Here is a 15,883-nt window from a genome sequence, read left to right as displayed (position 1 = left end):
GACTCCAAAAGAAAAAAAAAAAAAAAAAAGACCTAACGTCCTCTATCCAGGTGGCAACTCTTGGCCCGGCTTCTGTGGTTCATTGCCCCTGCTGCAGGCCGGCTGGCAGCCCAATTCTGGCCCTGATCACCAAGCCTGAAAGCACTGGAGAGTGTCTTTCTCAGATATGCCCCCTCTCTCAACGTACAGATGCACTCTCGACTTGGGTCTGAACCTGGGTGGAAAGCAGAGGACACATTTGAGGCTCACATAAAGCACACTCAGTCACACACTGGAGAGAACTGATCTGCCCGCCCTTGCTTGGGGTCCATTGCTAACAAATGCCCCAAACTTGATATTCAAGAGAAATTCTTGAAGAAACAAGAGTATTAAAGTCATGGAAACACAGAGTCCTCTAAATAAACGCCATTTCAATGGTTTTAATAAGCAAAATAGGAAACCATTTTAATAACCAAAAAACAGAAACCAGTCTGAATTAAAACTACAATAAGACTAGATTTTAATATTTTCATATCATAAGCAGGGGGTTGAAATTGATCCCTTATTTTACATGAAATTAAAAACAATTTCTGTTGCGTTGCTGCAAGTTTGATTTCAACACAGTTGAATCAGTAAAAACCAAAGCTCGTTTCCAATGCAGGACGAATATCCACAATATTTAAAACTGCAAGCACCATGCGGTTCATACAATCTTGTTATTACTGTAAATTTATCAACTAATACAAACTCAAAAACAAACAGAAAAAGCATCCAGCCAGCAGCGCCAGCAAATTCAGATGGGAACTTAAAAAAAAAAAAAAGTACGCTTTCATTTTGGTATTTTTGTCAGTGCAACTTAAATCCTTTTACTGACCCGCAGAAATGAAAGTAACAATAAAGAAAAACACCCAGACCTCCCCTCTAACTACTGTACAACCGACGGGAGTGGGGACACCACCAATAACTGTCCCTGCTATCCCAACAGCAGGGAGACACACAATGCACTGGTCTAAAGAACGCACTTGGAAGTTGCAGCATTACCTGCCTATGTGTGGGTTTCTGGTACATTCTGAGAATGGCATTTGATTCGATGGGAGCTTAGGTCACCATTGACAAGTTGCAAGAGGTGGAGGGGGAGTTCTTTCACCCTAAACCATGTGGGGGGGCTTGCAATTAACACCTTCCTGGAGGGATTCCAAGCCAGCCCTTGGGATGAAAAGTCAAGGAGCCCGATCTCTTTTCTTTTTCTTCTTGGGGAGCAGGGGGTGGTCAGTTTGGCCAGAACACCGGGTTGAGGACGTGCTCCTGCACCCAAGGTGTGAATGTCCACAGTTATCTCCCTCCCTCGCAATCTCTCCCTCAACACCAAAGAAACTGAAAAAAAAAATGGGAAGGAAAAGGGGACCGAATATACAAATTCCAAAGGTTCCCCACGACAAAGTTGGTTGTTTTTCTATCTTTTTTTATTTTTACTTACAAACAAAAATGCCATAATAATAAACCCAAACAAAGACTCAGCTTGCTGCTACGTTCTCAGTGTGGTTTGGCCGGGCGGGTAATTTACAAGCCGGCCGGCGACTGAAACTCCGCTCTCTCGCAGCCGCAGCCGCAGGAGTTTTGGAACTGCATCCCTACTCACTCAAAGAAACAAGGGGGTTATGAACCATGATCAACAACATGCTAAAGTTAAACAAGAAAATGGTACAAAATAGAAATTATTACCATACATGTCCAGCATGCAGGATTAATATTTTTAATGCAGATTTTCGTATTTTTCTATATAATCGAGCAGGCAATAAAACTGATGAAATTTTTTTTTTCTTCGCGCGCCGAATGTCCTAACTGAGGCCCGCGTCTCCGGCTGAGAGCCAGTGTTCTCCAGACTCTGGACAGACAGATCTGTCTGTTCTTCCTTCCTCAGCCTTGCCTCTCGCCCTCGGGGACTCCAGAGTCCCTCTCCTCTCCTCTGCTCTTCCTGGGGCGACCTGAGCTCTGGGCTGCGAATCGGCCGCCTGGCACTCACAAAGTTCCCAGAGCCAGAAGTGTCCAGACGGCCTTGGCGACTCCTTGGAAAAGGCCTTGCGGCCTTTCAGCCTGGAGAAAAAGTTACTCCGGGACCTCCCACCCGCCGGGGTCCCTCTGACTTTGCCCAAGTCTAGCAGGCTGCGCTGGCTTGCGCCGCTCTCTTCCGAGCCAAGGATCCCTACCCACCCGTGCTTCCGCCCGTCACCCGTGGCCCTCGCGTCCTTCCTCCCTCTCTCTCGAGTCAAACAGGTCAAGGCCGGGGCCATGGCAGGGACAGGGAGTCCAGGGTTAGGGACACAGGACAGGGAGTCTGGGCCAGGGCAAGGGCGGGGGCCGGGACCCGCCACGACTCACAGAAAGAACTCGGGAGAGGAGGGGCTGTCGCTGGTGGAGCCCGCCTCCCTGAAGCCGGAGTTGGCGAGTTTCTCGCACTTGACCTTGTAGGCGTCTCTCTCTCGGGCCAGCCGGGACACCTCCTGCTTAAGCTGCTCCACCTGCTGAATGAGCTGCGTCTTCTCGTTCTCCAGGTGATGTTTCTGCTGGACGCGTTTATACCTGCACGACTGGGCGTAGCCCCGGTTCTTCAGGGTCCGCCGTTTCTGCTTCAGGCGAATCACCTCGTCCTTGGTGAAGCCCCGCAGGTGGCGGTTCAGCTCACGCACCGACATGGACACCAGCTGGTCGTCTGAGAACCGGTCCTCCACGCTCCCGTTGCCACCCGCAGCCGTCGCTGCGGCCGCTGCGTGCGGTCCCGGCCCCGGGTGGCTGGTAGGCAGCTGTTGCGCTGGACTGGCAGCGCTGGACGGCGGCGGCGACGCTTGGTGATGGTGGTGATGGTGCGGGTGAGCGTGCGGGCCCAGCTCATCGTGAGTCACACCGGCTCCTGGGTACCCGTGGTGAGGGTGAGGGTGGTGGTGGTGGTGATGGTGGTGCGCACTACGAAAGCCATCGAAGCTCTGTAGCGGCTGGGGCACTGGGTGGGAACCGATGAGTGCCTCCACGGCGTCCTCGGGCGTCAAGTTGAGAGCCTCGGGGTTCATCTGCTGGTAGTTGCTCGCCATCCAGTAGAGGTCCTCGAGATGGGTCTTCTGTTCGGTCGGACTGAAGCTGGGCGAAGAAGGCACCGAGCTGCAGGGTGTGCTGAGCGGGGTGGACGACACCGAGCCGGCCGGCTGCAGGCGTGTGCAGGGCCGGCCGGGACGCTCCGCACGCCCCAGCGGCTCCTTCTTCACGTCGAACTTGAGAAGGTCGAAGTCGTTGACGTACTCCATGGCCAGCGGGCTGGTGGGCAGCTCTGGCCCCATGCTCAGCTCCGCGGCCATCGCTAAAGCGAGGCTCAGCCGCCGCTGCCGCGGGGGAAACTTTGCGGCCGGCCGGGACGCGCCGAGCCAAACGCGGGGGCGAAGAGCGGCAAGCCGGGGAGGCGGGGAGCCGAGGGCGCTGCGGGCCGGGGCCGCCGGCCAAGCCTTTGTCTGGGGACTCGGCGGCGCGCCGGAGAGTCCTCCCGAGGCTGCCTGAGCTGCCCCGGAGCTCGGGGCTGCGGCCGCGCCGGGACCGAGAGGTGTCGAGCTGGGGCGGGGTGGAGAAGCAGGCGAGGTGCGCGTTGGGGCAGAGGGGAGGCGCGGGGCAAAGCGCCCGCCGCTCGCTCTCTGGCTCTTTGGCTCTAGGGCTTTCTTGCTTGCAGCCGCTCGCAGCACGGCGGTGCAGCTGTGCAGGAGCTGGCGCCGCCGCCGCCTTTTATCGCTTCCTGATGTCACAGGAGCGCGGGGGCCCAAGCGGCCCGGCGTGTCGGCCAATGGCTGCACGGCCCCCGCGGCCCCAGCGACGCTGGGCGGGGCGTGCCTGACAGCTCCCCCGCCCCCCGCGTCAGCTGACTGGAGGCCGGAGGAGCCCCAAAGCCTCGGAGGCCTGGAGGAGAGCGCTGTAGCCGAGTGGGACGGCCGGCCCGGCCCAACCCCCAACCCCCTCTGAATTGAGGTCCCCCCGCACACTCGCCTTCGGTGCGCGCCCCACTTCTGGACCAAGCCGCCGTTCCCAACCCCCTGCCTACACTCACGCCTCCTTATATACTCTTTGCACTCCCACCTTCGGCCCGTGTCACCCTCAAGTAGGCTCAGAATAAGAGCCTGGAGGACGCTTTCCCGGCCCTTTGTTCCCAAGCGGCCCCCGCCCAGTGGGCGACGCTCCTTGTGTCCTCGGCGCCGCGGGCCGAGTGAATATGTGTCGTGCGAGCCTGTGTTTCTGGAGGTCTGCGCAACTGTATGCGATGGGGGAGGGCGGGGCTGGGATTCCAAGAGTTCTGTTCAAACCTAACTCTTAACCTCTAGGATGGTTCTTCAGGCCAAGAGGCGCCGGTTTGGTGACTGAGCTCGGAGACAGTGGTCTCACCGCTTGGGCTCTGTTCATTTATCCCTCACCCACAAAATGCTCCCAAAGAAGGTAAACAAGAAAGAGTCTGCCCAAAGGCTCTGAATACCTTTCACTGGCCAGTCGTATGGGAACCTGAGTACTGCGAGGCTCGGAGCAGAGACCAACACCGGTCGGTGCACCGAGTGGCTCTGAGCTACTGGGGAACGGGGCCCTGTTTTTGTCTGAACGTTTTGTAAGGATTAAGCTGATCCAAGCTTCTGAAGGCTGCGCTAAGGTTCAAACAGGCATAAAGTGCGACCCCAAGTGGCCACGGTGCGCAAAGGCGCCCTGAACTGGTTGGTTCGGTGCCGGCAGGCTTGGACGGCGCTTCGGACCCATACTGGTCTTACTAATTCACCCGGCCAAGCCAGGTCTGAACACAGGCTGTGTGCACCCTGGGATCCTGGACAGACTCCCCAGGAACTATGCATAGATCGTGCGATCCCATCTTCGAACTCAACCACGAGTTCTTCCCGGTTGCTGTCTTTGAAATGCCATACCCAAGCCCTCGGGGTGTGCTTGTGGGCTACTCCCCTCTAGGGAAGGTCCCGAGCTGGAAAGATCAGTGCCCTAAAATGAAAACGCCAGGTGGAGAGGCTCCAGGGCTACCCGGTGAGAAACCTCTCTGGAGCGCAGACGGGGAGGTGGGAGGCGGGAACGCAGAACGCTAGACTCTCAGAAGGGGCTGTAGAGCGCCAACGGAGCCTCCTTACCCTGGGCCAGAAAGGCAGGAAATATGGGACTTTTCTGAGATCCCCCTCCCCGACCCCGATATCAAAAGCGAATAGATGTCTTATTCGCTGGATCCGGAGACCGGACCCGCCTCCCGCGTCGCTTTCTGGCTTCCCATCTCAAGACGCGGAAAGAAAAGCGGCCGAAAGCGTGCTAGGTGAGTGTGTCCTGGCTGCCGGGCTGCGCAGGACCGCCAGCCAACACTGCGCACGGGGGTCGGGTGGCCCGCGTCAATGACAACCTGTAACAGAAAGAAAAATATGACTCCGATAAATAAGAAAAACCCTTTCTCTATGGTCCTTAGGAAAGATAGGGCAGACAGTGGTCTCAGGAGTCTGTTTTTAACAAAGTGAACGTATTTGAACTAAAACTTGACCTAAAATTTTTAGATCACTGAATGGCTGAGAAAATCTCAAACCCTTGGAGAAGTGAACTCTTGGCAGAAATGATTCGGCCGCCTAGGCAGAGAGCCTGCCTGGGCCGTTCGCCCCAACCTCTGGCAGATGAAGATGGGCGCTAGGGACCCACTTGCCTTGTCCCAGCCGCGGTCGCAGGAGGAGAGCGAGGAGAGCGCACGCTCGAACCTCAGCTCGGCAATGGGACGTTTTAAGGACATTTCGGGTTTAGAGTTCCAGGTCTCTGCAAACAGCGGTTCCAGCCTCTACCACCACAGGCAGACTCTCTAAACACCCACCGGGCTCCAGCGTTAGCTCCCTCCCTTAGCCATCTGAGACGCAGCATTTCTCGAGTGCGTGCCTCACTGCACACCCTCCCCGGAGTACCGCGGAGTTCAGCAGAGCTGTGCTTGTTCCCCGAGAGTCTCCGTCACCACTGAGGACTGAAACCCACTTCTCAAGAACGTGGCCCTTGAAGAGGACTCTTGCAGCCACAGACCAGTAGTTGCAAAATCCCAGTAGATGCGCTGCCCTCTCTGGGTTTGGATTACTCGGCCTTTGTCCTGGCAGTTTTGCCCCTCTTTGTCCCTGTGACTACCTCTCTGTTGGAGCCACTATCTTCCTCTGGTCCTTAGCTGAGTTATCTCGCGGCTTCTATGCTCACCCCCCCCCAAAACCCGTTTCTTTGCTTCTACCCGAGAGAGAGAGAGAGAGAGAGAGAGAGAGAGAGAGAGAGAGAGAGAGAGATCTCGTGGGTGGAAGGGTAGAAAGGTTGCCCCAAGTGAAGACCTTTGCTCACAGCCTATTCTATTTCATGGTCCAGCCTCCCCCATTCTAATTCCTGATGTGCTCTGCTGCAGGGTCTCGGAACTGGAACTCCTGGGCTAATACGTTTATCTCCCAACTGCCACCACGCTCTCGGTATCCTTGTGCGGGATTCTTCCCGGTCCTGGGTATCACTGCAGGACGGGACAAACCCCAACCCTGAAAGACAGGAGAGATGGAGAGGGTGCTGGTGCGCATTTTGACTGGGAGCTTGATTGGAATGTTGGAAGCGGAGAGAGAAGCAATGGGAAAGAGGCCGGAGACCCAAGCAACCTCCAGCGAGCCCAAGAAAAGCCGGGATTGCCAGCGGCTAGAGCCCCTATACGGAGCAGTTTTCTATCTAGCGCTTCGATTTATCTTTGAGATTGTTTTACTCCAAAGCGAACCCGGTTGCATCGTCCTGGAATTCCTTAACTTCACCGCAGTGATACAGGGACGCTGAGGGGCCTTGGGGCACTTCTGTTCTAGGGGAAGAAATTGCTCCCCAAGACGTTGAAGAGCACGAGGCAGAACGTGAGGTTATCTCGGTGCTGCCCTCGTGGCATCTCCGCCACGCCATCGGGGTAACCTGATAGATACCCAGTGGCGCGCCTTCGTGCCTGCGCTTCCAGACTTGGGCGGCGCCCTGGCACTTGCGTTCAGCGCTGAGGTGCGCGGTTCACCCAGGTTTACCAGAGGGAGGACTGCAGGTGCTTAGTGAGCGAGTAGGCGGAACTGTGAGTGTAGGAGTAGGGTTTATGGCACGCGGGAGGAGTGTGCCCGTGTGCAGTGTGAGTACTGGGTAGGGAACCGCAGCTGTCTACGTGTAGGGGTTGGAGACTCGCAACCCTCGCAGCCCCCCTAGAGAGCAGGATCCTACTATCCGAGATTGCCGAGCAGAAGCCCTTAAATTCAAGGGTCACAGGGCTTGAGTTCTACAGGGAAGAGACTAGCGTTTGGAAAGAAAGCCTACAGAAGCCTGCCTTCGGACGCTTTGTCACCCACACTTCTCTTGCAAGAAGCCTGGAGTTCTGCGCTGCCTTCACGGGACCCTAAAGGAAGAAGATGCCCTGTTGCCAACACTCCCTGAAAACCTCCGGAAGTCTATGGCTTCCAAGAGGCGAGTGGGGGGAGGGGGCGAGGGCCTCGAGGTCGTTCCACCCTACCTCTTCCTCCGACAGCAGCTACTACTTCCACTTAGTCTGGTTGGCCACATACAACCGCCGTCAGAATCCAAACCAGCGCTTTCAAGGTTTTGTACTATGATAGGTCCTGGTACTCCTGTAGCAACCATAGTTATATCATCTGCCAGTCGAAGATGGAGAACCCCTCCCGCGCTAAGCAGAGCAGGGATCTGTACTACAAAAGAAATGTCCATTTTCCTTCGCTTTAGTTTAGTGTGTCTGAGAGAAAATTGTAGAATACACACCAGGCTCACATTCCATAACCCACTGGGTAGTATGGCCTCAAAGAGATGTTTCTCGAAAACATTCACCTCCACCCACTCAGGAATTTGAAATAACTTTTGCTGGATTCTGATTCTCACATTTCTCACGGAGCAGCAGCTCTTGTTATTCCTACTTTGCACAGATTGGCAGGCAGGTAGCTGGGGATACACATCAGAGTCCTAAGAGCTTCTTGTTCCTCCATCAGCCCACCTATAGAGGTCTCTGTAGTGGGCAAGGTCATCACTAGCTCACCCAAAGACAGAGGGAGAGACTCTCAGAGGTTACGTGATTCATTTCAATTTACACAGAAGTGATAAACCAGAACCTCTGACTTTCAGAATCCTGTGCAGTGGGGGAAGGGTTCCTCTACCATGAGTAGACAGCACCCCCCACCCCCCAGGGATGCAGGTGCCTGTATGGGTCTTCTCCGGCTGTTGTCTCTTTGGGGATTTCCAACTCTCTGAGAGACCAGTGGCTATTCTGGTCACTGCTGAGCCTCTTCCCAATTCTAAGGGAAGTGTCTGACTGCTTTTTTGTGGATGCCACATGAACCCCTTGGTTCCCCCTCTTCCCTGATTGTGTGGGGACAGCAAAAAACCACCGTGAACTGCCAGCCAAAGGAAAGGTTTACCGTCTTGCCATCCTGTCCCTCACCCTTGGCCTGCTGACCACGGAGGTTGGCTCTGAGTCTCAGTCCTGACTTTGGTGGCCCTGCCTGTGTCCTGAGTTTGACCTTAAGTACCAGTCAAATCTCTCTTAAACAGCTGAGAAAGAAGGAGACAGAGAATAAAGAGGGAGAGGCTTGGGAGATAGAAGGAAAGGGAGAAGGAGAAGAGGAAGAGAAGGGTCAGAGAAAGACGAGGGGAGGGAGAAAGAAGAAAGAAGGGAAAAGAAGGGGGATGTGGCTTGTGGTCACATAGATGGAGCTGACACTGCTAACGGCCACAGCTGGGCGAAGGCTCGCCAGTGCCAGCCAGTGCCACTCCCTGTTCACCACACCTGAGGGCCACCCAAGGTCATCATTACAGACACTGAAACCACATCCTGGCTTTCACCTCTCACGGCCTGACCAAAACTGCGGTCTCCCTCCACCTCCGGCCTCCAGTTCCCCACCTGGCACCCACCCCCCTCATCCAAGCTATCCTCATCCACGGCTTAAAAGACAGCAGAGGCTTTGGCTATGGACTGATTGACTTTTGCTATTTCACGGAGTTAGTCAGTCTTGCTCTAAGAGACCGGTCATTCTAGCTCCGGAGCTCTACTCCCTTACAGGACTGCATGTGATGTCTCCCACCAGACCCTAATTGTCCTTTACGCCCCCATTAATGGTCCAGGCATACCCATTCTTTTAAGTTTCTCCGCCTACTAAGCTGCTTTCAGCCATGGGTCTCTGCACATGATACCACCCTCTACCCAGAATGACTTGGCTGCTTGCCTCCGAAGGACTTAGAAAAGGTAGGATGGGGGATCTTCCCAGGCTTCAGGAGGACTTCGGTTGTAGCTGGGTTTGGGGGTCAGAAGACATCCACAGCATTCTAGGAAAACTCCATTCCATGTTGTCAGACAACAGGGCTCAGGCCTCTCTGCCCCTCCTTTCTGCCAGGTGGATCAGGGAGACCTCAGGTTTGAGAAAAGCCTTAGGAAACAATACTGGGGAGGCCAAATGCGGTTTGATCAGTCAGTCCAAATTATTTTCACTTGAGAAAATGCATTGAAAACACAGAGTATTCAACCACACAGGTTATGGAAACACATTTGGAGAAACTACACGAGATGACCTTGAGCTCCTGGGGGCTGTTTCTGGGTTCCCAGTAGCCAGCATAATACCCACAGCAGGAGGTATCCAATTATAGTTATGCAATAAATGAATGAGTGAGTGGATGAAGGAATTGGTAAACTCGGAGACTTGCTTACTGTTCAGTATCTCTGAACCCTCAGACCTCTCCTGCATGCCCCAGTACCTTCCTCCCCCTTGTTATCATTCATCCCTAATCAAAGCCTCATTCCTTCCTCCCAACATTCACAGACTAACCCAAGGAATGGGGTGATTTGGTACCCCAAGCCCACTTGCCTGGATGCTCCTCCAGCTGGGGAGCCGATTTCTAGCTACTGAGGAAGTGAATAGCACCTTCCATCGCAGAAGGCTGATAAAAATGGTGCTGATGCTGGACTGTGATGAAGCCCAGGCTGCGGTCAGGCAGGCACTGCAATGACCACTCTGGTTCTTTTTCCCTTTATAGATGCACAAGACCAGGTTCTTGGAGTAAAATATGCAACAATGTTTCTTGTAGCATCTCTGTCTCCAGCCTCAGCTAGCTTGTTTTATTTAGTGACCTCCATGTCATATACCTACATCTGCTTCTTTCTTTTTAATGTATGTGCAGAATTCTGCCCAATGGATGCCCTGTCATTTTTCTTTTTATTCTTCTTTTTTAAAAGAGCAAGTCCCATATTGATGGGCATTTAAGCTGTTTCTGAGCTTCTCTGTTGCAAACGACGCTGCCACCAACAGCTTTTATGCATGTGTCTTTTAACACATGTGCAAGCATTTCTCTTCAAAGCAAGGAGAGGGATTGCTAGATTGAAAGATAGGTGTATTATCAATGTTAATATTGTCAAATTAGCCTCCAACAAGATTGTACCTATTTAATTTCCCATCTAGAAGCTAGGATGGAAATCCATCAACAATGGATTTTTATCAAGGTTTTTCATTTTTATGTCAATTCTGCAAGCATTGCTGGGAAGCGAGGGCTCCTCCATCCAGGAAATTGCAGGCCTTGCATTGCAGCTGGGAAGGTGCTGTGGAGACCTGGTCACAGTACATTCATAGTGCCATCAGGGCTCAAGAAAATGACTGCTAGAAGGGGCCGAGAAGGCTGAAGAGAGGAGGTGAGACTTGCCTGGGGCTTTGGAGGTGCAGAAATTTATCAAACACAGAAGCAAGAAGACTTGACAGAGTCATCCAAGCAAGGGCCCTGTCTCCTGGGCCCCTGGGTGCAGCTGTTCAGGAGACAGAGCCACAAAGCTCTGTAAGAGCAAGCACTCCAGTGGCCAAGGAACTGGAGCTCTATCCCACTCTATCCCAGGAGCCAACAAACCATCTCCACAGGCGCAGGCATCCTTTTCATTCACTGTGGGGGCACACAGTAGGTGCTTAACAGACATTTATGGAAAGACAAACGGTATTTAAACAGTATGCTTCCTTCTCTTCCATCTCTTCCATCTTTCAGGGACAGAACTGGGAAGCTGCTTGCTTTCTAAACACTGGAGAGACAGTAGAGACAATCCAGCCTGGGAACCCCCTCCTGGGTCTCAGCCCCCATCCCGGCCTTGTGCCAGATCCTTTCACCTCTGCCTGTTAGAGATTGCTTTTGGTTTCTGTGTTGACAACCCTTGTTTCTGTGTTTAGAGCGGCTGTTCAGTGCCATTTCCTGATTTAATATCGGTCCCGGCACAGAGCGAGGATGCACAGTTAGCAGATTTTGCTCCAAGTATTTTTCAAGCTCCCTTTTGATGTAAGGGTTGGGTTTTCAGCTTCCCTGATCTCGACAGGCATGCAGGGGGGAGGGGCTGAGGGAAGAAGGAGTTGAGAACAGGAGATGGAGGGGAGGGAACCAGGACCCTGAGGACCCCTGGCAGAGCCATCCACACAGAGAGCTTAGCCAACACAAGGAGCAAGCAGAAGAGTCTGAAGCAAGACTGCCACTACCCACTGTGTGACCAGGAAGGGGGACATAGCTGTCTCTGAAATAAACAAAAGGCTCAAATAAAGTAGCACGGCGCAACTCAAAACACCAGGAGGCAAAACCAAATTAACCTAGGTCCCAACAGCACTGGGTTTTGTGTGATTTTGTTGGAATGTCTACTGGACCCAAAGACTTCTGTGAGATTAGAAGAAAGAATAGACTAAACACTTCTCGCTCTTCTATTAGGAACTAGTGTTCTGTTAGTGCAAAAAAAAAAAAAATAGAAAACTTAAAAAGTGGCAACTGATACATGTACAGTGGAGGCAGGGGGCTCACAGACCCACAATTGAGGACAGAACTCAAGAAGAGACCAACATTTCCTGACACTGACACCCCATCAGTATTTCCTGATGCCTCCTACAGTATCCCTAACAGCATCCCCATCAGCATCCCCATCAACATCCCCATCAGCATCCCTAGCAGCATCCCCATCAGCACCCATAAAGCTACTAGGTTTCATTTCTCCCTCTTCAAACACTCATTTGCAGGATTCTCCCTCTGAGACCTTCTGTGTCGATTTAGGTCTTCTAAGAAGCAAACAGAAGATTTATTAGAGTATCACTGGGAAGGAGGAAGGAAGGGGGAGCAGGATGTGCCGGGAGGTCACAGACACCTGTGAAAAGAACAAGAAGGAAGGAGCTGAAGTTTTAGCCTGAGCTGGAGAAGTTACAAGCTCCTGGGGATATGGAGGCTCCCTATCTCATGGGAGTGAACCAGCTCCCACATCAGTGCTGGATTAGGGGCTGGAAGCAGCCAGAAGTACAGCCAAGGGTCAGACACAAGCATGGGAATGCCAGGGCAGGGATTATCCATCCACAGTGCTTCTACAATAATTGCTGTGAAGGAGACCTCAGCCAGGCCCTTCCTGGCTATCCCATCCCCTGTCTTCCACTGGTTCAAGGCAGATTTTTCCAAGTACTTACTCATAGCAAGCATGCAAGGGATGACATACATTTAGTATTTCTTATCTCATTCAATCTTCCCCAGTAACCTTGTAGAGAGGCGTTGTGATCATGGTTACCTCCATGTCATAAACAAGGAGCTAAAGTTCACATCGACCGAATCACTTGCCAGAGGCCACAGCTACCAAGCGGTTCAGCTTGGACCCAAAGTCCCTTTGACTCTAGCCATTGCTCTAAATAGCTTTTACCGGGAATAAGTCCATAAAGGGAATATGAGAAGCTCCTTCCCCTCTGTGCACCCACCTCTCCTGTTACTTAATCGCCTTCTGATCCCCTTAGGGTCCATACCCTCCTATTTCCAGGTTCGTCCGCTAGTCCATTCCAAGCAGGAGACACAGAATGTTCGCCAGAAGTAAGCACTGTCCAGCATCCACGTATCTGTGTTTTTCCTAAGCACCCTTTCCTCCAGGAAGCCCTCCCTGACTCGCCTATGTTTCCATAACCCCTTATACACAGAGAGCACCAAACTCCGGTTACATCTGTGTCCAATGCCGAGCCTAGCTTTTCTAAAACCAAAACTAACTCTAGATCGAATGTGGGTGTTCATAGAGGAAGATTGGTCCAGGACAACAAAAGGACACCTTCGGAAGGTAAGGAACCTTTGCAGAGAAAACCATGCCTTTGACCTATGGAAGCACAGCTTGCAGTACAGGGCCTGACCACCAGGGGCCTCATCACCCTGAGGCAGGGCTAAGGTGGCCCCATGGCAAGTCGGACAAGATAGGGCTTCCCACCTCAACTATCCTGCAGGGGCCAGTCCGGGCCTCAGCATCCGCTCAGCCGCCAGTGGCCCAGTGGGTAGCCCCAGCTAAGGAGGAGAGTTATTTTTATTTATTTCTTCTTAATCATGAACTTAATTTAGCTGCTAATCAGGTTACCATGGTGATTTGCACGGGCTTTACAGCAGTTTCCTAACGCGCCTTTTTCTCACTCTTTTAGTAAACGAGCAAAATTTGGGCACTGCGCAAGGAACATTTGGGCGCTGCACAAAGGAGCTGCCTACTGACTGTCCTAGACCAAGGTCAACCACATCGCTTTTCTTTCACCTTGCCTAGTGTGCTTAAGAGTCTGTCATGACTCTGGGCAGACCCCAAATACCCCAGGTACTTCTTTTCTGTCCCCCTCTCCAAAACTTTCAGTTGGTCCCTGTCGCCAGCCAGATGAGGGCTGGGCCTTGTGCATTGCTTTAAAGGTCTGCCCTCTGGTGTCCCTTCCCAGCTTCCCCTGTATGGTCATCTGTTCCTCTGTATCTTTGTTTGTGATGTTCTCCCAGGCCCTGAATATCTTCCTCAGATATATGGAAGCCCTCACTTGTTGGAGCCTTCCAGACGAGTTCATTCTTCCCTTCTGTACTGAAGAAGGGGGTTCTAGCTTCTCTTGGGGGTCACCATATCCCAAGGGGTTATCTAAAAATACATCTGAGCACTGATACTGGCTCCATTATACCCTGGCATGGAAGTGGGTGTTGTCAACGCAGGGGAGCGGGGCAGGGGAGCGGGGCAGGGAGGCGGTAGGAAGAGAAGACTTAAGAGCTCCTGTCTTGACAGCTTTGTTGTATTTCTCTGTCTAGAAGTTCGGCTTGCATTCCATCCAGGCAGTCAGTGGGTGGGGGTGGGGGGGAAAGGAAATTCACTTCATGTTTCTCCTGTCTCACCCAGGGGCTCAGAAACACTCCTTTCTCAGACCAAATTGAGTACCCCACCCCATCCCCCACAGGGGCCTCCCAGAAGGGACAGTGTCTCCAGATTGGAGACCACAGTTTCCAGGATCTCCCCGAGGACCTCGGGGCTGGCTGCCAATCAGACCTGGAATCAGCCATAGTCCATTAGTGAATGCCCCGGGTGCAAGGCGCCAACACAGCCCCCCCAGGCATTGGCGCCAGAGGCTGCCCAGGGAACCCAAAGCCACCTTCAATCATTATCTTGGCTTTTGTCATTAGACAAACTGGACCATGGACTATAGGCTGTTTCCTAGGTGAGCATCCTTTCCAGCTCCACCCCCCACCCCCCTCCACACACACACAGCTACTCTGAGCTCACAAAATAACCACCAGCGTTAGGTGTGGGTACAGCCCCCACAGGAGGCCTGGCCTTTTACCGCATCCCACCCTGCCACTGAGGCAGTGTGGGCTTCTAAGTTGCTATCCTTCTCGGAGACACTCTTATCTCCCCTGGAAGATGGGGCAATAGCAAGAGGACACACTCAGGCTTGGATAACCAGGGCTACACGTTAGAGCCTGAAGAACTTGGCTCCCAGAGAGGCTCTGCACCTTTTCTGTGATTTTTGCTTCAAGTTTGAGGCCCTGGGAGGTGAGGTTATCAGGCTGAGACACCTATAGGGGTGGCAAGAGAGGAACTACCTAGAAGACAGGCCAGACAGACCCTGATGGCTGAAGCCACTCTGGCAGGCTTGATTGTCCAACCTACTCCACTCCCCCACACCACCCTTTCAACTTGTAAAGAATCCTGGCTAGAGCAGATCCAGCAGTGATGGGAGCATAGAAGTACAGAATGTCCAGGCTCAAGTGCCCAAAGCTAGGGACAATCTGGGGTTCTAATCCTAACTTAGTGGGACATTTACTATGCGATCTTCAGCGAGTCACTTAACCTCTCTGGGATTTTGTTCCTTTTTCTGGGTAGGTAAAACCCCACTTAAATAAAGATTGGACTTTATGTTCTGCACCCACACCTCCCGCGTGAAAGCTCTTGTGTGTCTACCTGTAGTGAAGGGAGAAAGGGCAGTTTGGAGAGATGGGAGAAGAGTGCAGTACCTGCTCCGGCCACTGGGGGCTGACTTACTCCACCCTGTACACACTTTTAACTACCAGGTGCCTGTTCCTAGGAAGGGTTTAAAAGGCACTCAGTGTGGGAAAGGGCAGGGTCGCGGGTTGTACAGCACTGGGTCTAAAAACACAGGCTCTGAGCCTGATGTCAGAGTTCAAATCCCGGATCTTGCTAGCTGGGTGGCCTTTGAGCAAGGTGCCTACACTGCCTGTGTCTAAGCTTCCTTCCGTGTCTAGTGGAATGAAGGCAGTAGCCTTTTTGAGCCTGGTGAGTCAGAGCGCCCTGGCGAGTGACTGTGCACCAAGCAGTTCCCTATCTGCCACTTCTCAAAGCCACCATGGAAACACTCCAGGATGCTGAAAGGCAGATGTGAAACCTCTCACCTGGGCCTGCGGCTCAAGTCAGCGCGTTTGCCACCAGCCCCTGCCCATTCCCACTTCTGTTCAATATGATCGATGTTCTCAACTGACTTGTTTTGCAAAACAAGTTCATACAGCAATGGAAACAGACACAGGAGTAGGAGTTAATTAAGGGCAGGGTGAACCACACATCGATCCTAACATCGTTAAAAGAGAGACAACCAGACTTTAGGACATGATT

The 15,883-nt window shown here is 52.8% G+C and overlaps 1 protein-coding gene and 1 long non-coding RNA gene across 2 annotated transcripts; one reads left to right on the top strand and one right to left on the bottom strand.

The window, feature by feature from the left end:
- Positions 1-390: 390 nt before the first annotated feature.
- Mafb (MAF bZIP transcription factor B) lies at positions 391-3,728 on the bottom strand. Its single transcript, XM_050151134.1, has one exon. It carries the CDS (start codon positions 3,324-3,326, stop codon positions 2,355-2,357), a length of 972 nt encoding a protein of 323 aa, XP_050007091.1. The 5' UTR covers positions 3,327-3,728; the 3' UTR covers positions 391-2,354.
- A 489-nt stretch (positions 3,729-4,217) lies between these two features.
- Positions 4,218-15,164, top strand: LOC126507034 (uncharacterized). The gene is made up of 3 exons (XR_007593404.1): positions 4,218-13,090; positions 13,440-13,603; positions 13,774-15,164. It is a non-coding gene; the product is annotated as an uncharacterized lncRNA (long non-coding RNA).
- The last annotated feature ends 719 nt before the right edge of the window (positions 15,165-15,883 follow it).

Source organism: Alexandromys fortis, unplaced genomic scaffold (assembly GCF_014885135.2).
Source record: "Alexandromys fortis isolate MF-2015 unplaced genomic scaffold, M_Fortis_MF-2015_v1.1 scaffold_27, whole genome shotgun sequence".
Lineage (NCBI taxonomy): Eukaryota > Metazoa > Chordata > Mammalia > Rodentia > Cricetidae > Alexandromys > Alexandromys fortis.
This window is presented reverse-complemented; position numbering and strand designations above follow the sequence as displayed.